The sequence below is a fragment of the Sorex fumeus genome, unplaced genomic scaffold (assembly GCF_029834395.1).
Source record: "Sorex fumeus unplaced genomic scaffold, SorFum_2.1 ptg000072l, whole genome shotgun sequence".
NCBI classification, from domain to species: domain Eukaryota; kingdom Metazoa; phylum Chordata; class Mammalia; order Eulipotyphla; family Soricidae; genus Sorex; species Sorex fumeus.
Genome location: NW_026606129.1, coordinates 53167558 through 53193462, shown reverse-complemented (window position 1 = coordinate 53193462; position 25905 = coordinate 53167558). Strand labels below are relative to the sequence as shown.

Here is a 25905-nt window from a genome sequence, read left to right as displayed (position 1 = left end):
GGTAGAACAGTCAAAGTTGGTATATATTTTCCCATCCTTGTTTTGTGGTCTTATTAATATGATTGTGTTTATATATTTTACACTGTAGAGGTTTGTTTTGAAGCCTAAATTGTACCTTGCTGTACTTTTTATTCTGTAGCTACTATAATTGATAGTTGCTTAATAAGATGAAAAATTTTTTTTTGTCATTACTAGTTTATATGACAGTGACTAGTCACCACAGTGACACTGGTCACAGTGACTAGTTTATGTGGGCTGGAGCGATAGCACAGCGGTAGGGCGTTTGCCTTGCATGCGGGCGGCCCGGATGAGCCGTGTTCAATTCCTCTGCTCCTCTCAGAGAGCCTGGCAAGCTACTGAGAGTATCTCACCCACAAGGCAAAGCCTGGCAAGCTACCTGTGACGTATTTAATATGCCAAACACAGTAACAACAACTCTTTTTAATGTGCAGTGGGATTATTGCTTTATGGTGTGTTTGAATCTTTTTGTTTTGTTCTGTTTTTCTTGGTGCTTTTTGGTTTGGGGGCCACACCCGGCAGTTCTCAGGGCTTTCTCTTAGCTCAGGAATCACTCCTGGCCAGGAATGGGTGATGAGATGGGGTTGCTGGGAATTGCGCCTGGGTTAGCCACATACAAGGTGTGAGCCTTACCTGCTGTACTATCTCTCAAGCCCAAGGTGGTGATCCAACTAGATCATGTAAGGCCTCTATATTCTTGTAAAGACTTTAGATTTTATTGTAAATGTGGTTAAATGGTAAATGGTATTATGACAAGATCTTGAACTAGAGAAATAGCAATGTGTATGGTGGAAAATTATACTTAGAGTATGTTTTAAAGGGGGAGGAAGAGTAACTCCATGTTGTTTTAGAATTTAGATAAAATATTGACTATTTTTGTTCAGAGAGTACTAAGGAAAATAAGATTGTAACTTTAAGTTCAAATTGTCCATTAAGTATCTCACATATTTAACATTGATGCTAAATTATATCCCAAAGTGATTGTCATCATCATACTTTGAATAGTTTTTCCTGATGTGTTTTGGTGAGCCCCAGAAAGATCCCAGCAGGCAATAGCTTGCACACTTCTGTTCCGCTGAGATTCCTTAGCGGCTAGTGCACTAAGAGATGCTACCATTTAAAGGAGGATTTGAGAGTTTTGTTTATATGTTAAATTTGCTTGCTTAAAAATAATTTTAAGTTAGGTTTACTAAATTTGTGTTTTCGGATGTTTTCTTTAACTGGAACTTGCTTACAAATGACTTTTGTTCTGTTTGATTTTAATTCCAGATGCTGGATCTGGAGTGGAAGAAGTTGAATTAAGCTGGGAAGATTACCTCGAAGAGACAGGGTCCTCCGCAGTTCCTTATGGGTCATTTAAACATGTAAGCAGTAATCGGATTCTCTCTATTCACTATGACCATTTCCTTTGACTCACTGTACTATCAGTAGAGACTTTGGACCGTTTTTTGGAGGGCGTGGGAGGTGGAGATGGATGGTCTTCTACATGGTGCTCAGTGAACCTGCGGCCACTCTCAGTGACTCTTTGCCAGCCAGGCAGCAGACAGTTGGCGTGAGGGCCTAAGAGTGTAGTGCTGCTTGTGCCCTCTGGTGCTGCAGAATCTCTTCAGTGCCAGGGACCATCTGCACCATCCAGCATGCTTAGGGTCTCTGGGACCACACTGGGAATGTCTGGGTACCTCCAGGGCTCATTTATTAATGCTTGGGTACCATGTGACGCTGGGGACCGAGTTCACGGTCAGGCTTATGAAAGGAATGCACGCAAACCCTGTGCATTTCTGTGGCCCTAGAGTCTTTAAGTGTAGGATTTTTCAAGAAGGAAAGTCCCTTTTTCTTTCCTTCCTTTGCCGTCATCGTTAAGAAAACCTGACATATTAAATTTTTTAATTTTATGTGTTTTCTACCATTCAATGTATATCTTTGGTATCTGGCTGCTCATGATTGTTTTTGTAAAAAATCTTTATAAATTTAAGACAGTGTTATTTTTTCTTTTAAGAAAACATTTTTGTTTTTGCTTTTGCAATTTTTTTTGGGGGGGGGATAGAAATTGGGACACATTTGCTGTGCTCAGGGTTCACTCCTGGCTTTGTGCTCAGGATTCCCTCCTGGCAGTGCTTTGGGGGCTATTATGTGGTGAAAGGGAGAAAACCGAAGTTGGCCAAGGCAAGGCAGGAACATAAACCTGTGTACTGTCTCTCCAGCCTAAACCTGGTTTACTGTGATTTATAACGTAACATTTTATGACTGTTCCTTTGCACATTGGAAATGATTTTATCGTTTCCGAACAAACTGAGATTGGCCATGTGCACGGCAAGCACCTAAACCCAAGTACTATCTCTCTGGTCTGAAAATGGTTTATGATTTATAACGTTTTGTGACTGTTGGTTTGCTTATTGGGAATGATTTTAATACTTTTTTCTCTCATATTGGGCCAAAACATAAATAATAGTTTGTTTCTCTGAAATATAGTTTTATGTCCTAATAACCCAGTTGAATGGTTAATCAATGAGCAATTGTATTTGTTCTGTGTGATACATTTAGAATATAAAAAGACACTCCACAATTTGTTAAGTTAAATTTAGGTCTAGTTCTTTAACCTTTTATTCTAATTTCTCTCTCTCTTTAAAACATTTTGGGCTTTGTGCCTCACAAGCAGTGCTCAGAGTACCACCAGAGGGCACATGCCCTTCTGAGATGTCTCCCCAATCATCTAAATTCCCTTTAAAAATGCACACAAGTGTTGTTTCTAAAACTACTTATTTCATGTTGTCTCTGTCCCTTCAGTCTGCCTTAGGAATTGTGTATTTAGTTAAAGATATAATTTTTATTGTATTGGCTCATCTTTTAAAATTATCTTATATATTTTATATGTAATTTTTTAAACCTTCTAGCCATCATATAATGCTTTTGAATTCTTGCTGTAATGGAATATTATTACCATTCTGATAAATATTTACAAATGTGTATATATCTATAAAATGAAAATTGGAAGACAAATTCCTTGACCAAAATTCTGGTCTAAAAATGCCACTTTGAAGAGATAGGTGCCACATTTTCCTCTTTGAATGGCCCCTGAAAAAGAGTAGGGGGGGATGAAAATAAAAATATTCTTATCGTCAAACTTCAGATATATCCATAAACCTGAATGAGTATGCAGTGATGGACTGCAAGATAGAGTGAGAACTGTGGCTGTAGCCTCTGAGATGGGTTGTGTGCGGCTATCTTGCAGGCAAAGTTTGCAGTAATGACACCTCCAGAACAGTGGAGATAGATATGCAAGCCTTTGGCAAGAGTTATTTACAGCCCAGCTTGGAACAAGAAAGGAGAGAACAAAGGGATGAGAAATGAATTAGAAATTAACACTTGAGAGTAAAAAAGGATTAATTTTAAAAAGCAAAGGATGCAGACCTATAAACTTTAGGGCAAAGATGAGACCCACTACAGTCTGAGAATAGGACAGTGGGGGAAAAAAATGGGAAAATGACCTTTGCCCATGATACAGGGGTAGAAATACAAGCTGGAATATTAGAGGCCTCTCAGTTTGGGAGTGAGGGTATCAGTGAGAAGTTTCTAGTTTCTAATTAATTTTGGGAGGGCCTCCTCTGGTGGGGCGCAGGCAGCCCGCTGGTGGTGGGATGAAACCTGGGACCCCTGTGTGGGAAGCCTGAACTCTAGCTCTTGGAACCAGCTCCCTGGCATGGGATTGGCTCCCTTTAGTACCTGGAAGCCCAGAGGACCGATACATGTATTTCCTAGGTCTGTGAAATGGCAGTCGGTGACTAGGAAAAAATGTCCATAGAAGCTGAAGAGTAGAATGAGAGGTCACACCAGTGGTAACACATGCTCTATCACGTGCGGGGCCCTGAATTTAATTCCTGGTACCGCACACTCACCTCACACCCCAGTCCAGTACTGACAGTGTTAAATTGTAAGGAAAGGCCCAGGTTCACAGTTTAAAATAAGTAAAATTTAACTCTATTGTAATCATTTTCCTAAATTGTAATTATTATTATTATTATTATTATTATTTAAAGACTGAACCAGGGACTGAAGTGACAGTGCAGTGGGTCGGGCATTTGCCTTGCACATGACCAACCTGGGTTCAATCCCCAGCATCACATATGGTCTCTTGAGCACCACCACCAGAAGTAATTCCTGAGTGCAGAGTCAGGAGTAACTTCTGAGCACTGCTGGGTGTGACCCAAAGAGGAAAAAAAAAAAAGATGGATAGGTAAACAGAAAAAAATATGGAATTGTAGATTGATCACAAAAATGTGTAATATTAAAAGAATACTAGGAGAAGGAGATACAAAAAACGTATTTGAAGGAATAATGATGTAGAATTTTCTGAAATTAATCATAGGTACCAAAGTATGAATCCAAAAGCTCAGAGAACACCAGACAGGACAGATATTCTGCATCCTATATGCAGACATAGCCATATCATGCATAGGCATATCATAATCAAAATGTAGGGGGGAAGTTGGAAAAATCTTGAAAGACAAACGGGGAGTAAAGCAGCTATCAAAACACAGGGATAAAAATTATACCAGATTTCTCTTCAAAAATCATGTAAATAAGAAGAGAGTGAAATAAAATATTTATTACTGAAAGGAAAATAAACATTTTTACTAAAAGGGAAAAAAACTGACCAACTTAGAATTTTACAACCAGTGGAATTAACACTTCCTCAAACAAAAACTGTAGAATTTTGGCTTTGGCGGCAGTGGGGTGGGGGAGGGCGGAGCACTAGAGGGGCTGGTAGAACAGATGTGCTCAGGGCCCACTCCTGCCACTGCACTTAGCCATCACTCCTTGCAAGCACAGGGGCCGATGGAATGCTGGGCATCAAACCGGGTCAGCTGTGTGGAAGTACCCACTGTACTCTCTAGCCCCCCAAACTGTACAGTTTTAGGATGGACAGATGGTACATTGCTGGAGTGATGGCATAGCGGGTAGGGCGCTTGCCTTGCACGTGGCCGACCTGGGTTAGATTCCCAGCATCCCATATGGTTCCCTGAGCACTGCCAGGGGGTAATTCCTGAGAGCAGAGCCAGGAGTAACCCCTGTGTGTTGCTGGGTGTGACCCAAAAAGAAAAAAGGAAAAACAAAAAGTTTTTTTGTGCTTAATAGAAAACATTTTCTGTACTTATAACAGATTGCCTTGGTGAAAATATTTAAGATTTAAATTTCTTTATAGTAAAATGAAGCAGAAGTTACTGCTATTCTCCTGTTTCGTTTGGATCATTCCTGTGAGTTAGAATTAGAATTTATTATGTTCCTTATGAGCAAATTTAAAACCTTTAGTGCTTCAGAATTTAATTTTTTTTTTATAAAAACAATGTTGGGTGAAGATATAGCTCGCAGGCTGAGCACGTGCTTTGCATATCGGAGCTCTGGTTCAGTCTCTGACACCTGGTGGTCCCTCTCAGCAACTCTTGAGCACAGAGTCAGGAATAGGTCCTAAGTATAACCAGAATGTGCACTGGGGGCTGGAGAAATAGTACAGAAGGTGAGGCCTTGCCTTGCACATGGCTGACTCAGATTCAATTCCCAGCACCCCATTTGGTCCCGGAGCACTTCCAGGAGTGATTCCTGAATGCAGAGCCAAGAGTAACCCCTGCTGGGTGTGGCTCAAAAACAAACAAGAATGTACATCAAAGAGATGCCCATTTGAAGTATGGTAACCTTTCTTGTTCAGGTGGACACACGTTTGCAAAATGGATTTGCACCTGGGATGAAACTGGAGGTGGCTGTGAAGGCAGACCCTGAAACCTACTGGGTGGCCACCATCATCACCACCTGTGAACAGCTGCTGCTCCTGCGCTATGACGGCTATGGTGAGGACCGCAGCGCCGACTTCTGGTGTGACATCAGGAAGGCTGGCCTCTACCCCATTGGGTGGTGTGAGCAGAACAGGAAGACCCTCGAAGCCCCGGAAGGTAATCTTCAGACCTCTTATCAAGATAGGCTATATTATTATCAGAAAATTTGGGCTGTCCATAGTCGTCGTCTTTTCTGTTTTCCTACTTCAATGTGTCACCAGGCATAGATGTCCAGTTTTAAGAGATACAGATTTTAATGTCTAGGGGCTAGCATTTTGAATGAAAATATCCATAATGATAATATGCTTTAAAATAAATAATTTCCTTTTTTTTCTCACCCCCTCCCCAATAATTTCTATTCAGTATTATTTTCTGGCTGGCCAGGTGAATAGTAAAATGGGTAAGTTACTTTCCTCGTATACGGCCAACCTGGATTTGATCCTCAGCACCGCATATGGTCCCCCATCCCCTGCCAGGAAGATCCCTGAGTACAGAGCAGAGTGTGGCCCAATAAGCAAATGAAAATAGTACAGGCCAGTTATTTTTATTATTTATTTTATTTTTAATTTTATTTTAAATATGTAAAAATATAAAAATAGTGGACTTCATGCACAATTCAATTAGCTAATCAGTGGCTGAATAAATAGCAGTACTCCTACATAAAAAATATATAAAAATAAATTTTATATTTATTTTTTATTTTGGGCTGGAGCGATAGCACAGCAGATAGGGCGTTTGCCCTGAACTCTGCTGACCTGGCGGACCCGAGTTCGATTCCTCCAAGTTTAATTCCTCCACCTTCGATTCTTCCGCCCCTTTCAGAGAGCCCAGCAAGCTACTGAGTATCTCACCTGCACGGCAAAGCCTGGCAAGCTACCTGTGACGTATTTGATATGCCAAACACAGTAGCAACACGTCTCACAATGTTACTGGGCCCGCTCGAGCAAATCGATCAACAATGGGAGGACAGTGACAGTGATTTTTTATTTTATATTTATTTTTTGAATGACCCGTAATTTGGGTTTTTCTGATGTTTTCTTGTACTTAGTTTGTGTACTTTTGGTAGGAAAAATGCAGGCGTGATGATTTAGCTATATTCCTGCTGCTGTATAAATGAAAAAATGCATGTGGTAGCTATGTCCCGGAATGAATGACTCCCAACTCTCATCACTGATTGTTGATATCTATCAGATTTTTCCATTGTGAAGTCACTTTTAACCTTTTAAGTTAATAAATCTTGTGGAAAGATATTTTGAGCTTCCATGGGTAGTTTTTATCTGAAGAATTATTATCTTGATGATTACCAAATAGTGTTTTAAAATTTCATCTGCAGTTTATCAGTGGATTTCTACCGTAGAAAGTTCTTTCTGTTTCCTTGCATTTATGTATGCATGGATCTTTGTATGTACTTGAATATAGATTTATGTTTCTTATTTTATTCAGTAGGTTGTAATCCTTTCCTTGCATTTTTTCATAAGTGGTTAGATTTTTTTAAATGTAACATTGGTTTACAAGAATGTAAATGTTTATATGTTTTAGGGTTACACTATTATCACAAGTACACCACTGTGATATCCCTACCTCTTCACCACTTCCAGCTGTCCCTTCCTTTGGTAGCCTCAGTTCTGGCCTTGGAGTCTTAGTGTTTGTTTTTATTGGACATTATCTAGTCCTGTGCTTTATTCATTTTATACCATCTATAAGTGAGATTAGGTATTTTGTCTTTCTCTTGGGTGGGGGATGGTGGTATCCACCCCAGTGGTGCTCCGGGAACGATGGTGCTGCCAGTTGAACTCAGAGCTTGTGCATGCAGAGTTATCTGCTCTCTGAACCATGTCCTTACCCGTACCTTTTTCAAGTGCCAGGAAGACTGCTTTATGCATGTACAACCTCCTTAGTTCTCTTTGCTTATTTAATGTTTATCCCTTCCCTTTTGCTGTGCTGTTGTTGCAGTAATGTGGGTCACACGTACATTTGGTTGTGCCCATCACCATGGTGTGGATTGCACAGTTGTTGTTGGTGCTTGCACCCTTTAGCCGTGGTGCGTGCACACAGCCTGGTTGTTATACTCACCAGGGGTCACTTTGATGCTGACACACGTGCTTGCTAGAGGTTGCAATCCTGGCCAGGGCCGATTAATTTCAGTTGCTCACAACTCCTGGCTGCAGTGAACTGGAAATCACATACTGTTGCCTGACACTGACACGATATGTGATTTTCCGTCCACTGCAGAGTTACTGGGATCATGCTTGGGCCCTATAGGAAGCATTGGGGATTGTTATACTTGCAAGGTTATGCTGGTTGGGCTCTATTAGGTCATGCCCAGCAGTGCTCAGGGTACTTTTAGGGCTGTACCTGGTGGTGCTAGGGGACCATGCAATGCCAGGGATTGAACTGGAATCCCAAGCAGGCAAAGCACACACCCGTGACCCCCCCTTCTATTTCCTCAGCCCCTGAGTTTATATCCTTTGGGCAAGATTATAGTAGAGTTGGGCTTATTTTATTGTTTAGAATACAACTCTTTTTTTTTTTTTTGCATTTTTTTTTATTAGTGAAACACCATGAGGTACAGTTGTAGATTTACAATTTTTTGTGCTTGGGTTTCGATTATACAATGATCAGATACCCATCCCTCCACCAGTGCCCATTTTCCACCACCATGGATAATATCCCCCCACCCCCATCCCCCCATCCCCCCCTGCCTCTGTGGCAGGGCAATCCCCTGTGTTCTCTCTCTCCTATTGGGTGTTGTGGTCTGCAAAAGAGGCATTGAGTGGCAAACATGTTCAGTCCATAGTCTACTTTCGACATGCTAGAATACAACTCTTAACTAAACTAACTGGTAGGTATTTCTAAAGGGTTGTTTGGGGGGGTCTGTTTTGTGGGGTTTTGTTTGTTTGTTTGTTTCATTTTGTTTGGGTCACATCCTAAAGTGATGTGCTTCAGGAACCATGAAGTATTAGGAATCAGACTTATGTAGGGGCAAAACATGTGCCCAACTCTTTGAGTTATTTTAATTTCTATTAAAAGAAAATGTTGGGATCTTCAAAGTTCAATAATGAATACACTTCTAAATAATTTTCATTGGTTTAGGTTCTCTATTTTCTTTTTAGTTTCTCTGTGTTCAGTGGCTGACATTTTGTGTAATCAGTCATTTCTTCCCTCATCTAGGCATCAGAGATAAAGTGTCTGACTGGGATGAGTTTCTGCAGCAGACCCTGAGGGGAGCATGTAGTCCTCCTGTTCCACTGCTAGAGGGCGTGAGTATTTCTGCTTTCAGGATCAGCGTGGAAAAAAAAATCTCACCTTCAGTGATATTTCATGTCCATAGAATAAAAATTGGTTGCTTATTTACCACTCCAAGGCAAATAAGCATTATTACTATAGACCAAAGCATGAGTCTTGGGAGATATAAAATTAACCTTCAGGAGCCATACACTAGTGGCTTGCTTCGTGCTTACAGTGTTCCAAAAGAGGACCAAGGAATAGGGCCTCTCTGGTAGATAGGTGCTTTGCATGTTTGAAGCCATGGGGTCAATCCTGGGTGTACAAACACAAAAAACTTCTGAATTAATTGCTAATACATAAAAATATAGAATTTATGTATATATATATTTTGCCACACCCAGTGATGCTCAGGTCTGACTGCTGGCTCTGCACCCAGGGATCACTCTGGGCAGGCTTGCATATGGTTTTCCAGGGATCAAACCCAGGTCAGCCGCATGCAAGGCAAATGCCCTACCTGCTCTACTCTCACTCTGGACCCTACGTTTTTAGATTTTTGTGTAGAAAGTATGGCCTTTTGGGACTCTCATTCTAGAGTTGAGTAGAAGTTGATTCTAATTTAGGATTGGCACATGAAAAAAAAATCATCCTGAAGGGTCATGTCTGAAAGTGCTCAGGGGCCTATGTAGTACCAGAGATTGAACACAGGGTGTCGTGACGATAGGCCTGTGCTTCGTCACTGAGGCAACACCCTGACCCCATGATGGGCACTTTTAATCAATCCCAATACCAAGCGCATTGAGACCCTCTACTCCTTTACTCAGAAGATACTGGGCCTGTTAGACTCTTAGTGTTTACTTTCAGCAGTACTTTGTAATTAGTATAGCTTTGTAGCTTATTAATGAAAGTAGAGCTATTGTTTTGTGAGAGTGGTTTATTGATTGACAGTCCTTTTGCTTTCTGTCATACCAGTAACATTTTCTGTTACCGTGTACAAATACATTGTGAAAAGCAGTGTATTTCAGTTTCTCTTCCTCTGGGCCAGCACTTGTTCTCTTTTTGCTTATTAGTGTTCCTGGGTGTGAAGTAGTATCTCATTTTGGTTTGCATATCCTGAATGATTCAGGATATTGAGCATCTTTTTGTATGTTTATTGGCCATTTGAATTTTTGAGAAATAAATGCCCCTTCATAAATTGATTGATTTTTCTGTTTATTTTGAGTTATAAGAATTTGTAAGAACTAATTACAAATTCTGGTTACAAGTCCAGATCAGATAAATATTTTCTTCCATCTTTGGATTTTTTTCCTGTTTTTTATTTCTTGGTATTGTTTGTAGAATAAAAGATTAAATTTTCATGTATTTTAAAAGTACATTTATTCATTTTTTTTTGCTTTTGCTGCTTATGCTTTTGTTGTCATATCCAGGAAAACTTTAACCCAGAGTCACAGGATTTACTCCTGTACTTTCTTCAAGTTAGTTCTATGCTCCATTTACATCCCCTTTAAAACTTGATTGGTTAATACTTTATTTCATGTCCATCTGTATGCTGTATTCTGACTTGTTTCATTATATTTAGCCAGAGCCTGGCACATACTTAATACCCTGTAAAATTTTAATGAGTGAATTAAATAAGATTAAATGAATTGATAAATTGCATACTCGGCACTGACCTAGATTCTGCCATCCTAATCTCTAGTTGTGATTGTGTACCTTTTTTTTTTCTTTTTGGGTCACACCCGGTGATGCTCAGGGGTTACTCCTGGCTCATGCACTCAGGAATTACTCCTGGCAGTGCTCGGGGGACCATATGGGATGCTGGGAATCGAACCTGGGTCGGCCATGTTTGTTGCGTGCAAAGCAAACGCCCTACCCGCTGTGCTATCGCTCCAGCCCTTATTCTTATGTTTTACTGCATATATGTGAATATGTAAGTATCGTAGAGTGATTCTTAACAGGAAAAAATATAAATTTGAATATTAAATAGTCTAGTGATAATGTTAGAATCAGCATTACTTTTTATTCTTTACTGGAGCTTTTAATATGTACCTAAATAGTGAGAAGTATGTTTTTAGCTTTACTTAATATAATCAGAACACTTGCTATATCATAAAGATATCATGTAAAATAAGTAAAAATTTAGAACTAGCTGAAATATCATTCAGTGGATACTTTTGTAATGCAATCTTTAAATTAGTGTTTGTAGTATAGAATATTAATAAAACAATTTAAAAGAAAGAATATTTATATGTACGATAGTAAAACTGCTGTGGTGTATTAGTGCTGGCAGACCACGTGATGCCAGGGATTGAAACCAGGGCTCCCGCATACTGCGTATGCCTCAGTGCCCACCCTCCCAGCCCTCTCTTGGGCCCGTTTCTAAGTCACCTAGAGAATTGTATCAGATAACTCAGTGTCACTGAATTTGAGTGAGTAAAAATAATAAAGCCTAGCGTGAAATCATTTAAATCCTGGTTTTCAAAAATACTATGGATACCAAAGATATAGTACGTACTTACCTTGCATTTGGCTGACTTGGGTTTGATCCCCAGCACCACATACGGATTGCAGAGAGCCACCAGGACTGATCCCTGAGCACAGAGCCAGGAGTAAACCTTGAGCCACACTGTGGCCCGCCCCCACCCCTCCCCCCAGTTAAAAAATTTTTAAAATCACGTTAGCTGCTCTTACTTACTTATTTACTGTGTTTTACCTGCAGCTCCGTAATGGGAGGAACCCTTTAGACCTCATTGCTCCAGGTTCCAGGCTAGAGTGTCAAGCTTTCCAGGACTCTTTAAGCACTTGGATTGTTACTGTGGTAGAAAACATTGGAGGAAGGCTGAAGCTACGTTATGAAGGACTTGAAAGTTCTGACAGTTTGGAACATTGGTTGTATTACTTGGATCCGTTTCTTCATCATGTTGGTTGGGCTGCTCAACAAGGATATGACCTTCAGCCCCCATTAGGTAAAGAATATAAAATTTTGTTTTAATTATTAGATTGTTGCTTTATGTTTTATTAATATTTATGAGATGTAAATGCATTTTTGCATGTTAAAATAGCCCTTTTTTGCTTGTAAAGATAATTGTAAAAGCAAGGAACACGTAATTATTAAATTAAGTACCTGCTTTTTCTTGGATTTTGTTGCTTTTATAATTCGTTGTACGTATCCAAATACCTCATAGACTTTTGCCACAATTCGTAGTGACCTCTTACCAAAGTTAGGGAAAATCTATGTAGTATTCAGATGGCTATAGGATTCAAAGAATTCTTGAGTTCAAAGCAAATTGTTGATTTAAAAAAATTCTATTAATACTTAAAATTGGAGTTGCTATTTAAATCAGTTTGTATTTATTATTATGTATCCCAGCTTCCATGTTTGTATTGCATTATCTGGGGGCTACAGTAGTTCTTAGGCTCTTATTGGCATTTTCACAAAAATTACTATCCCAGGTAGCAAAAAGTAAGGTACAAGCTCTGAGTGAAGCGTTTTTGGGGCTTTTCCTTTTACTAGCAAAAAGTTACTTTTAGGGGTAGGAGTAATAGTACAGCAGGTAGAGCATTTGCTTTGCATGTCGCTGACCTGGGTTCAATCCCTGGCATCCCATATAGTCCCCTGAGTACTTCTAGGAGTAATTTCTGAGTGCAAAGCCAAGAGTATCCCCTGAGCATCACCAGATGTGGCCCAACCCTCCATGCCCCCGCCCCCCACACAAACATACAAAGTTACTTTTTAGTTTATATGACTATTACTGGAATAGTTGTAGAATATATTTTCTCATAATTTAAAGTATTCTATCTTATTTTGCTAAAGCCATCAGGCATATGAAAAATGAAACTGAGTGGCAAGAAATCTTGGCCAAAGTGAGAGCGGAGGAAGAAGAGCCATTACCATCATATTTATTTAAGGTAAAAAGCAAACTAAAGCATGTGAAAGACAGGAATTTATCTTACATAGGAGAGTGAAGCAGTTTGGGGCAGAACAAAAGGATGAAATGACCCCTGAAGCCTGTGCATGGCCTGACGGAGGGAAGAGGTTTTAAGGCTGGAATGAGGAGCCGCCTTTCCTCCCTGCTAATGGTAGTCTAGATGTTCTAAAAGTTCTCCAGAAGCATTTTCGCTCTTTTCTGTCTTACATATGTTTTACAAACGTATTTTCCTTCTCGGTATCTTTTTTTTAATTGAATCACCGTGAGATGATTCAGTCAAACCATGATCAAACACCCATCCCTCCACCAGTGCACATTTTCCACCACCAATGTCCCCAGTATCCCCCCACCCCTTCCTGACCTCCCCCTGCCTCTGTAGCAGACAATTTCCCCCTTACTCTCTCTCTACTTTTGGGCCTTATAGTTTGCACGAATTTTCCTACCACCATTTAAACGATTTAAGCCCGCCTGCCAGGGGCAGATGCTAGACAGTTTATTTTCTATTGCTCACTTTGAGTGTCATGAGAGGCTGTGCGTCCGCACACTCCTGGAATTCTAAAATTGTTAATGGTTGGGGTTCAGGGACCTCTCTGGTGGGCGCTAATCCATTTTGGGATTTATTTGGGAGTCTCTGGACCAAGGCCATTGGTGCGCGGAGATGGCGCCCAGAGTCAGAATGTGGGTGTGACAGCCAGGATCCCAAAGCAGGTGGGGAGATTGGGAGGGACAGCCTGCCTTCTCTGCCACCACTGGGTGGCCAGAAGTCTCAGTCCTGGAACCTGAATACCTGGGCCTTGCTTCTGGAAGCTCGTGGCCGCCAGAGTTTTATCTGGAGCAGATGGAGAGGGCACACCTGCTCAGTCTGAGGTGCTCCGGTGGAATTGGTGCAGTACGTGGTCTGGAGAGATCTCCGGCGAGCTGCTGTCTTTCGGGACTCACTGCTGAGTCTCTCTCAGTACCTTTGTGTTCTAAAGACATAAAATTGGACTTCCTGAGGTTTCCCCCACCCCCCAGAATATTTTTTCTGGTGAAGAAAATGGTAGATTTTCAGATCATTTACCACAAACCAAATAGTTGCATTATTTTAATTAAGAGTAGTATTCAGCTGTATGTGAAAATATAAAACTAAAGTGAAAATCTTGTGTTTTCCTCTTGGTATTTGCATTTTAGGACAAACAAGTGATTAGCACTCATTCGTTTTCTGTGAATATGAAATTGGAAGCTGTGGACCCCTGGTCTCCTTTTGGGATATCTCCTGCTACAGTTGTCAAGGTAAAGCCATCGTTGCCTGTGCCACAAAGGTAAAATTATGGGACAACTCTTGGTAAGAATTTACTGTAAGGGTGACTGTTTTAGGGAATTGGTAGTGTTTTGATCATTAGAGCCTGCTAGTCCAATTCGTTTTTTTTCTGTATTGTGAGGCTATAATTAGTTCTATGCCTAGTCCAGCTCCCTATGATTCCTTCTTTCCTCAATGCCTGGAAGCCCCAGCCAACCAAGGCAGAATAGGTCACTACTGCAGTGTACGAGACTGGAGGCATGTTCTCTGGAGGCAGAGAAATTTAACCCCCTGACAAGCCATGGTACTTGGAAAGTATGAAGTGATTGCTGTCGCGTAGTCTTCCAGTAGGCTTGCTCCAGCCATGGATCCTAGGTTCAGATGTAAATCTTCTGGAAGATTGCTATCAGGACTAACCATGAGAACCTAGCAAGTCATCAAGGTCCTGTTACTCAGTGAAAGAACTGAAGCATGAGAGTGAAGATTTCAGTTTAAGAATAAAAAACTCCCTGTAAAGAAAGTAGAACCAAAAGTGGAATCAGAAAGTAGTACAACCAGAAATGCTAAATCATTTGTCCTGTAAAGATTTGAATTATTCTTGCCTTGGAAGAAGAAAATTGGATCAAGGGGGGACTCTGAACTGCAGTGGCATCAGAAAGCTGTGTTTGGAGTGTAGAGGGCTACGGGACAGTAAGGAGTCAGAGGAGACCCTTGAAAACCTTCTCTTTGGTATTTCAAAGTGACTAGGTGAGCTAAAGAGACAGTCTGTCTTGCACATGACCAACATGGGTTCAATCCCCAGCACTGTATGTGGTCCCCTAAGCCCTGCCAGGAGTGATCTCTGAGTACAGAGCCAGGAATAAACTTTAGGATTACTCTTGGGGTGGCCCCAGAACCAAAATAAATAGAAGTAGACTAGGATCTAAAAATTTAGTGTATGGTGTACTTTAATTCTCACTAAGCTAAACTAAGCTTTATTTGGAGCCCAAATACTTTAATTTGAATCCAGGTTCTGTTTCATGACTATATCACATGAAGCATGTTCTTAATCTCTTTTAAACTCAGTTTCCGGGGCTATAAAGGTACCTACCTCATTATATCATTAGGAATATTAAAATTGAATTTAATGAATGAGAATTTAATTGCTTGTTAATAATTAAAGACATTATTAATTCACACTGAGTTTTGTTACTTGTTTGGCATGTCAAACTGTGTTTTTGTTTAGATACATACACATCATATCATTTTTCTGTTTTTTTTTCGTGTGTGTGTTAAATCATACAGGTTTTTGATGAGAAGTACTTTCTGGTGGAGATGGATGACTTGCGGCCAGAGACGCGTGCACGGCGATCTTTTGTGTGTCATGTTGACAGTCCTGGAATTTTCCCTGTGCAGTGGAGTCTCAAGAATGGTTTACACATCAGTCCCCCTCCTGGTGTGCATTGATTTCCTTCTGGTCGTTGAAAAGAAGTTTTATCAGATGGCCTTACTTGGTCTTTTATCTCCTTTCTCCTCATGCCCCAGCCTCAAGCTGTCCTTAAGCTTTTTGGCACCTAAGGAAAGTATAAGGAATGACCTAGGTCCCACAGATTTATGTATCTGAAAGTTAGAAATTAATCTAAAAAGCTGTTAAAGAAATTCTGTACTCCCACCTTGACAGATGTATTTCCACACCAACCTGAGGCTCCTTGATGGCACTTTAATTTATTCTGTGTTCTGTGTTTTGGGAGTCACAGAGGAGTGAGGACAGGATGTGCAATGATTGTTGGGGGGTTGTTATGAAAGCCAGAGCTGGGAGGAAGGATATTAAAGATTATCGAGGTTTTTGGGCCTCAGCCTGGAGGGATAATCTTCAGACTCCTGAGGCGGGCTTATGTCCAGAGTAGGATCCAAAGAGGTTATACTTAGGAAAGTAGTAGTTTCTTTTCTTGATATTATTTTCCTAGTATTTCCTTTGATCAAGATTTTTTGTTTGGCGGGGGGCTGGACCACACCCAGCTATGCTCAGGGGTTACTCCTGGCTCTGGACTCCGGAAGCACTCCTAGTGGTGCTCAGGCAACCATATGTGTTGATTGGGTACCGAACCAAGGTCAGCTGCATGCAGTTAAATGCCTTACCTGCTGTACTACCTCCCCAGTCCCTGATCGAGACTCTTAGATGATACCTTAAATAAAACCTAGTTGAACTTGATTGAAATTTTAATTATTTTTTTAATTTAGAATATCTGGAGATATCAGTTATCTGATTAAATTTCAAAATAAGTCTGTATTCTGGAGTTTAGACTTTTGGTGTAGCCAAGCTTTGTAAATGACCGCAGCTGAAGCCCTGGAGTGGCAGTGTTAACTGAAGTCATAAATTCAGAACATTTGCCTTTTATTTAGCCGTTATTCATCTGATGAGCATTTACGGAATGTTTGCTATGAGTCAGGCGTGGGCTAGTGACTAGGGAGACAAAAGTGCACATAAACAGTTGCTTTACAGAGCAGGAAGGGGAAGCAGAGGATCCCAATTTCTCCTTCTCAGTGAGCACAGTGGAGGTGCCAGCCCGGGGGGCTGGTGTGGAGCACATCGACAGCCGGAAGTTCCTGCTTTGCAAGAAAGCCCTGGGAACTGCTTGCTCTTTATTCAGACTGCTGCCTTTACGTGAAAAGGAGAATACACAGACACAATTACTAAACTAGATCTTTTGGCCTAGATATAGATAACTAAGCTTTGTAAATAGAAGGGAAGCAGTGAATTAAGTTGTTGAAAAGACAGGTAATCTACCATGAGGAGATGAGGTGGCAGCAGAGGAAGACGGTCTCATTGAGCAGAGAGCTGATTTAGGGGCTGCCTGGCCTTGAGACAGCATGATCTAGAGGTCCGGCCAGTGTCTGAGAGGTTCTGAACTCTGGAGCAGAGAGCAGCAAAGAAAACAGTGGGGCAGGCGGGAGCAGGTCAGTTCCTTGCTATCAGGGTGTCAGACTAAGAGACTGATACTGAAAATCATAGAAAAATTAAGCAGTTATATTAAAGTATAACTATTTTAAAAATTGATTTATAATTCAAATTATGAGCATTAAGTTTCTTCAGAAAATCTTAAAACAGTGCTAGGAATATTTCAAATTGTGTCAGTAGTGACTGGAACACATTCATGGATACATTTAAGTTCATGTATACATTAATATACATTATGAAAATTCTTTACTGACTCAGTAGTTTTATAGATTATTATCTTTACAGCCCAATACCATAATAGAAACGGTAATAAAACTGGATTTGTTAGTATAAACCAGATCCAGTCATAATTATCTGAAGTTATTTTGGTAAATTGCCAACAGCTAGTTACATAAAATATTGCTCAAAGCAATTGCATAGTTTGAAACTTTTAAGTTTAAATCTATATCCAGAGGTACTGGGAATGTAGCTCAGTGGTAAAATGTTTGTCTTCCATGTGTGAAGCTCTGCACACACACCTGTGTCCAGAGGATTTTGTTTTATTCTTCTAATTGACCAGAATTACTCTGTTTTACAAAAGTATCTGTCAATGATTTGCTTTTGGAGCGTTTTTCACCCCTTCTGTAAAATGATCAGTTCCGGAGCTGGATCAGTAGTACAGCGGGTAGGGTGTTTGCCTGGCACATGGCCAGCTCAGGTTTGATTCCCAGCATTCCATAGGGTCCCCTGCCAGGGGGCACTGCCAGGAGTAATCCCTGAGCATTGCTGGGTGTGACCCAGCAAGCCAGACAAACAAAAACAAGAAAAAAAAAAGATCAGTTCCTCAGATGAGCGAAATTAGAAGCTTTGGGGAGAGAGGGAGAGAGGTGGCAGTGTATCAGCCAGGCTGCCCCGTGTGGTGTGGTGCGAGTCACTGTTCTCTTGTCCCGTCTAGGCTACCCGAGCCAGGACTTTGACTGGGCCGACTACCTCAAACAGTGTGGTGCTGAAGCTGCTCCACAGAGGTGCTTTCCCTCGGTGAGAACCCCCCTTCCATATGCCACTGCTCTGGGGCTCCTGGGGACTCTATTTCTTATGTTTGTGTATTTATTGCTCTGAGGTGAGTTCTGTTACTCAAACCAAACAAACATCTTGTTATTCATAATAAACTGGTCCAAGGGAAACTTTATACCAGAAGTTAATTTTTAATTTAATTAGAAAGTTTGTCCTTTTCAAATTAAAAAAAATTATTTTAAATTATTTAGAACATATTAAATTTTTATTTTTGCTTTTTGGGTCACACCCGGCGATGCACAGGGGTTACTCCTAGCTCTGCACTCAGGAGTTACTCCTGTCAGTGCTCAGGGGACCACATGGGACGCTGGGAATCAAACCCGGGTCAGCCACGTGCAAGGCAAACGCCCTACCCGCCGTGCTCTCTCTCCAGCCCCTAAATTAAAATTTTTTAAAAAATATTTTAAATTTTTTTTTCAAAAATTTTAAATATTTTATTAGTTAAAATGATATGAATTAAAAGTTTTAGTTCATTTATTTCCTTTTTTTAAAAATTTTTTTTGAGGTACCCGGGATGGTATACAAGCACTCACATATGTGAGGTACCTGCTCTACTACCAAGCCACATCCTTAAACCTTCAGAAGTGTTTGTGGGGCCTTCCCAGCAGTATTTGGGGGACCCCAGTATTCTCGTGTTGACACTGGCAGTAGTGACATCTTGGTGCTTTTGTGCTCCTAAGGCACCCCGCCCATTATTGATAGTTCAATAATGTGAAAAATTATTTAAATACACTGTCAGTATATTCACATGGCTTATAAAACCAAACAGTAAAAGACTTAAAATTTAAATTAGTGCTTCCCTGCTTATCTCTTTAGATTGTCTCTCTTTCTAGAAGTATTTACTTCTTGTTATTGTTTTTATATTTTGATGTTTATATGCATTTAGTTTTGAAATAATATTTTGGTGTCTTCTGAGTCACTAATTTTACACAAGGTGCATTGTTTCTCTATTATAGTATATCAGCATTAGCTATTTAGATCACCTTTCTTCTGTCTTACCTCTTCATCCTATAAGAATTCTGTTCTACTTTTTGGTTAAATCTTAATGGGATATTTGCGTTATCATATGCACTCACATATTCACAGCTGAGCATTGCAATATATTGTGATTTTTTTTTAGTTTGTCCTCTAATGATTGCTGTGTGAGACTGGGGATATAGCCCGGCTGTAGAGCTCATGCTTTAAATGTGGGAGGCCCAGGGTTTGTTCCCTAAGCAACGTAACAGTTTTTAACCTTGTTCCTTATTATTTTATTTACTAAATTTAGTTTAGGGCCACACCTGGCAGTGTTCAGATGTTACTCCTGGCTCTGCACCCAGGAGTCACTCCTTGCGGTGCTTGGGGGGTGGCAGGCATCAAGCCTGGGTTGAGTGCATGCAAGGCAAAGGGTCTACCTGCTGTACTATCTTCTAGCCCATGTTTGGAATTTGGACTACACCCATTGGTGCTCAGGGCTAATTCCTGACTGTGCTCAGGGACCACTCCTGGCGGTGCTGAGGGGACCATATGTGGTGCTGGGGATTGAGCTTGGTAAGGTGCATGCGAGGCAAGCACCTTACCTGCTTGCTGTACTATCTCTTCAGCCCAATTTGCGTATTTAGTTACGGGGGTTGCACATCTGATGATACTCAGGGCTTACTCCTGAGTCTGTACTTAGGAATTACTTGTGGCTGTGTTCGGGGACCATATGGAGTGCTGGAGATCAAACACGGGTTTGCTGTGTGCAAGGCAAATACCTTAACCTGCTGTACAATGCTGCGAGCCACATAGGCCACTCATAATTGTTCCACAGAGGAAACCTCATCAGGAAACTGTCAGTTCTCGTATTTTCCTACGAGACAAACCCTAGAAACCTCCCCTCTCTTTTTCCCTGGGTGGGTTGCTCTCCAAGCATGATGTAGAGTCTGTTTGATCAGTGCCCTCCATGGAATTGTCTCTCCCCCATCTCAGGATTTGTGGTTCTTGTTTACATTTTTTTGCTTATGTGACTTGGGGTTCTTCTTTACGTAACTCCTAGTTCTTGGTTTACTCCCTTTTAATAGTTCTCTCTCAGCTTTCTGAAATGGGTTGCAAGGAAGGTAAAAACTTTGCATCTTTGTGCCTGGAGCAATAGCACAGCGGATAGGGCATTTGCCCTGCACGCAGCCGACCCAGGTTCGATTCCCAGCAACCCATATGGTCCCCTGAGCACCGCCAGGAGTAATTCCTGAGTGCAGAGCCAGGAGTAACCCCCGAGCAAATGCCCTCCCCACTGTGCTATCGCTCTGGCCCCGAAAGCCATTCTTACCCATGCTCTTTAATAGATAACTTACCTTTTTTGCTCTCCTTTTTGTAAAGTTACAGCATTTTTTTTGTTGCCACATTTCCCAGTGACCTAAGAGTGGCATGTCTTCACCCATGTGCTGGTTGCTCAGTGGCCGTCATCTCTCTGTACAATAGTGCCTTTTTCTTGTTTCTCTTGAATCACTTCTTTGATTTCTTTCCTTGAATTTTCTTTCCCTTCTTTCTGAGAGTTCTTTTATTTATATCTTGATTCTTTGTATCAGGCCTCTCTGTTTATTAGTGTTTTTCTCTTGTTTTCTGTTTCTTAGTTTTAATCAAGTTAGTTACAGGTACTATTCTGAATTAAAATGTCCTCTTGTTATGTCTTTCTAGGTAGCTTTATGTATTTAAGTAAACAAACTTGGGACTAGAGAGAGAGCTCAGCTCGTGAGGCACTTGCTTTGTACACTGCCAACCCTGTTTTGATCTCCCGTGCTTGATTGTGCTCCAGTCCCAGAGCACTGCGAGGGGAGGGGTGATCCCTGAGCACAGCCAAGTGTGGCCCAACCCCCCCTCCCCCTCCTTCCCCCACCAGAAAGCCCCCAATTTAGCACATTCTTTATCATGGAGATTTGTGCCCTTGGCTTGCTTCTCTGGAGGGAAGCCGCGTTTGTTCTTTCCCCCTCCTTCTCCCTTCCCCCTTCTCTCCTTCCCTCCCTCTCTCACCTCCATATTCATCTCAATAAAAATATTTTGTTTACAAAAGAAAAAACCCCAAATTTTAGTTTTTCTGGAGTCTTCGCAAGGAGAGACGACAACCAAATACAGCAATTTTGATCCAAAGGCTGCAAATTTCTGAAACATTTAAGTGACCCTCTCTTTGCCAAGCGTTACTTATGTGGACTGCCTTTTGTGGTGTACACAGATGTTTATGTCTATGGCATGATAGAGCCCTTTTGAGGAAGGGAAGCGAGCCCATGCTGTGAGCCGTTGGTTTTGGCACAGAGTTATTTGTTTGCAGGGGCTGGGGCGGGGGTGTTGGTGGCTGGTTCACACCAGTGGTGCTCAGGGCTTGCTCCTGGCTCCGTGCTTGGGGATCACTCCTGATGGTGGTTGGGGGGCCATATGGGGTGCCAGAGATTTAACTGAGGTTGGCCACCCCTGACTATCTCTCTGGCTCCTGGGTACTCCCTTTCACTGATTCTTGCAATATAATGCAAAAGAAGAGTTTTTTTTTTCCAGTGTGACCTGACAGCTGAAGAAATTGAGACACAATTGGAGCAAGGGCCACCCAGAATAATAATACAGATGTAGCTGCCTATACACCGAGAGTGACATGTTCTCTTTGTTTCACTAGGAAACAAAGCAAAGGGCCAAAATGCGGCTCAGGTAGTAGAGCATCTCTTGCATTTGTGAGGTCCTGCATTCAACCCTTGGCACTGAGTGGGCCTTTGAGCACTGCCAGTGTGTGGCTTTGCTGGCCCCCAGGCACTACCAGGAGTAGCTCCCTAGTGGGAAAAAAAAGGAAAAAAATAATCATATGTGTGGCCTTTGAGTTCCTCAATTTAGCATAGAAATCAATATAAAATATCAAAATTAATATTAAATGCAGAGCAAGGTCTCAGATGGGATGAGCACGAGTTAACGCTATGTGTTTGATCGGTTTATTCCTAGTCAGTCTCTGAGCATGAATTTAAGGAGAATATGAAGCTTGAGGCGGTGAATCCTCTTCTCCCTGAGGAAGTGTGTGTCGCCACCATCACTGCGGTGCGAGGTTCCTACCTGTGGCTCCAGCTTGAAGGTCAGTGCCAATGCTCCTCTCTAATACGACGTTAGCTAAATGGAGGTCTGGTTCCGAGAAATCTAATTTGTAATGTAAGATTTACGGCTAAGCATTTTTTTTCCTGACCCGGAATTGAAAATTTTGGGAAATGAATGTGGAATGGAAAGCATTTGCGGCAGAGTTGTTCCCTCATGCCTTGAAAGGGAAAGTCCGGGTCAAATATCATGTTGGGGGCAGGGGAGATGACTCAAAGGGCTCGTGTGTGCTCTGCACACAAGAGATCCAGGTTCAATCCCCAGTACCGCATGGTCTCCTGAGCTTTGCCAAAAGTCACGCCAAGCACAGAGCTGGGAGTAGCCCTTGAACATTACCAGGTGTGGCCCTAACCCTCCCCAGTAACATATATTTGGATGTGATCAAAATATGTGAACCTGAGCATCAATGCCTTCCTTATTTAAGAGGTTAATATTTTGGTTGCCCCCAACAAACAGAGTCAAGAGGATGTAGAATAAAAAAAAATTATGAAAATTTACGTGAAAGCATTAATCAATGATTGGACAGATTTGTAGATAGAAAGCACTGTGTGAGTATTTAATGCTACATTATATGTTGCCTAAGTTTCTTTTTTACTCAGCTGCAAATAGTACTGTATCCAGTTTGTAGAATTTACATTGAATGAAGATATCAGAGGACTGTATTGACTGTAGGCTTTGGGTGTTGGGTGGGGGTTGCGGAGTGTTGGGCTGCACCCAGGGGTGCTGGTTGGAGGGAGGCTTCTTCTGACTTTGTGCTCAGTGGTCACTCCCTGGTGGTGCTCAGGGTAGCATGCATAACCCCAGCATAACTGGCATTAACCACGGTCTGATTTCCAACATCACATGGCAGACTGGGATCTGCTGCATGCAGGTGCCTTAACCTCTGTACTCTCTCTCTGGTACTTTGTTTGTTTGTTTTTGCTTTGGGGGTCACATCCAGCAATGCTCAGGGGTTCCTCCTGACTCTGCACTCAGGAGTTACTCCTGGCAGTGCTTAGGGGACCATATGGGATGCCGGGGATTGAACTCAGGTCGGTCGCGTGCAAGGCAAATGCCCTACCCACTGAGCTATCGCTCCAGCCCCCCCCCCCCCCCCGTACTTTGATGTTGACTTTAATACAACTTCTGCAGAGCAAGTTGCCTATGTCTCTTCCTAGTCCGTTCTCTGTCTACTGGTTTGCTCTTTTTATCAGCACCAATATGCCTTGTGAATAGAACTGTTTTTTAAATTTTGGTTTCTAGTTATTTCATTGACTATTTTTCTTTTCAACATCTGAATGCTTTTTTGGTATTATTCCAATTGCTTATTTGCTTTTCCCAACTGAGGGCCACCCTGATATTCATTACCCATTTGGGGTGGCTGGAGAGGAGAAATAGTATAGTATAGGTAAGGCACTTCCCTTGCATGCGCCTGACTTGGGTTTGATCCCCACATCCCATATGGTCCCCCAAGCATTGCCAGGAGTAATTCCTGAGTGAAGAGCCAGTAGTGACCCCTGGGCATCTCTGGGTGTGTGACCCAAAAACTTAAAAAAAAATACCTATTTGGTGTTTACATAGTTATGTATGGGAGACAGTTTACTATTTTTTCTTTTTGTTTGTCACATATGAAAAAAAGTATGATGCAACACAAGTTCCTTGTGTAAAAGAAACTTGCCCAAGAGATTCTGTATTGCTGCAATATTGGAATGCTGTCTAGGATTGGTTTATGAAAAAGACTATTTAATGGTCTAACATTTTTTTCTAATTCTACAGGTTCTAAGAAGCCCATCCCTGAATGTATTGTGAGTGCGGAGTCCATGGACATATTTCCTTTGGGCTGGTGTGAGACGAATGGCCACCCGCTCAGCGCGCCTAGAAGAACTCGTGGTAGTTATCTATTTCTGGGTCAGAAGTGAGGGCTGAATAGTCTGCCGTGTGACTCTAACTGCAGTGACTCTGGACATCTCAGAGAAGGCCAAAATGAGATGTTTCTTTGTAGCAAAGGATATCCTTGATCAGTAGTTGTGCTTTTGTGAGTCAAGAATCTCAGGTGGGGCACAGGTTAGCTGGGTCCTCGGGATCTGAATGTCGTGCCTGGCTGTGATCAAGATGTCGGCCGGAGATCTCGCCAGGCCAGGGTCTGCTCCTGAGCTTGCTCAGATGGTTCATTTCCTCGTGGACCGTTGGAGGACTCAGTCCCCTGCCTCTCCCTAGGGCAGCTCAGAGCCTGGCTTCTGTCAGCCAAAAGTCAGTGGTAGAGAGGTTGAGCAAGATGGAAGCAAGAGTGTTTTTGTAATTTTACCTTTAAAATTTCTGGGGATCAGAGAGGTAGTGCAGGGGTTGGGACACTCACCTTGCATGAGGCTAACTCCGGTTTGGTCCATTGGTGGTGGGAAATGTTCATTGGTAAAGGGATGGCTGTGAATGTCTTACGACTGAAACCCACTCATGAACAACTTTGTAACTGTGTGTCTCATGGTGATTCAGTTAAAAAAATGTGTACTTTCCCCACCCATGTAAAAATCAGACTGTCTGTTCCTAGTTAGAAAATGCAGGATAAAGGGGCCAGAGAGAGAGAGCATGGTGGTAAAGGTTTTTACCTTGCACATGTCTGACCCAGGCTTGAATTCTGGCATCATATATATAGCGTCCCCTGAGCCCTGCCAGGAGTGACCCCTAAGCACAGAGCCAGAAGTAAGCCCTGGGCACTGCTAGATATCGTCCCAAACCATAAGTATTAAAAATTATGTGTCTATATATATATATATGCATGCATATATATTATATGTATAAAATTTGAATGACCCTGGGAAACTGAAAATACTGTTTTGAGGAGGTGAGGTTTCAGCCAAACCTGGAGGTGGTCGGGGTCTATTCCTAACTTTGTACTTGGGCTTTCCTCCCAGCAGTACTTGGAGAAGTGTGTAGTACCCTGGATAAAGCCAGGATTAGCCACATACATAGCAAGCACACAACACCTATCTTATTTCTCTGACTGTTTTAACCTCTAGATAAAGATCTTAACCAAAAAATATGCCTTGGTCTAGTTATATGTATCAGCATTTTCTATATATCAAAACTTTCCTTTTGTCTTTTTTTTTCTTGAATATACGTATATTTTTTAATTTCTTACAGTATACAAACAGAGGAAAATTGCCGTGGTTCAGCCAGAAAAACAGTAAGTAATGCAATACTATTTCTGCAGTTGACATTTGAAAGTTAGGATAGCTAGAAGAAGAATAAACTATTTCTAAGAGTTTCTCACCTGTGATATTATTTTCTCAGAAGCATTACCATTTAACATTTTGCATGCTTCTCCTTATAGGGCATGCATTTATTAAATTGGAGCAATATACAAAAGGGTAAAGAATGTTCTTGGGATATTCTACAAATAGTCTTCTTTGACTTTTGGAGCCTGGTGCATTTGAATAAGTGAAAGAAAATAGAATCTCTATACTGGTGTGTGTTGAGGAAGGGCAAAAATTGTAAGTCTGGATATGATTTGTCACAGTGGAAAACACAAATCTTGAAATAGAAGCCAACTCTAAAAGAAAAAGGACTCAAAAGAGTACCTGT

At 41.5% G+C, this 25905-nt stretch overlaps 1 protein-coding gene across 2 annotated transcripts in view; it reads left to right on the top strand.

Moving 5' to 3' along the window:
• The window catches only part of SFMBT1 (Scm like with four mbt domains 1), a 117631-nt gene that overhangs the window by 72189 nt on the left and 19537 nt on the right, over positions 1-25905 (top strand). For both annotated transcript variants that reach the window (XM_056129185.1, XM_056129186.1), the window contains exons 3-13: positions 1288-1382; positions 5720-5960; positions 9015-9103; positions 11788-12034; positions 12883-12977; positions 14168-14269; positions 15561-15711; positions 18149-18231; positions 22204-22330; positions 24103-24216; positions 25465-25507. In XM_056129185.1, the coding sequence (XP_055985160.1) occupies positions 1288-1382; positions 5720-5960; positions 9015-9103; positions 11788-12034; positions 12883-12977; positions 14168-14269; positions 15561-15711; positions 18149-18231; positions 22204-22330; positions 24103-24216; positions 25465-25507 (1387 nt within the window). The remainder of the gene's footprint in view (positions 1-1287; positions 1383-5719; positions 5961-9014; positions 9104-11787; positions 12035-12882; positions 12978-14167; positions 14270-15560; positions 15712-18148; positions 18232-22203; positions 22331-24102; positions 24217-25464; positions 25508-25905) is intronic.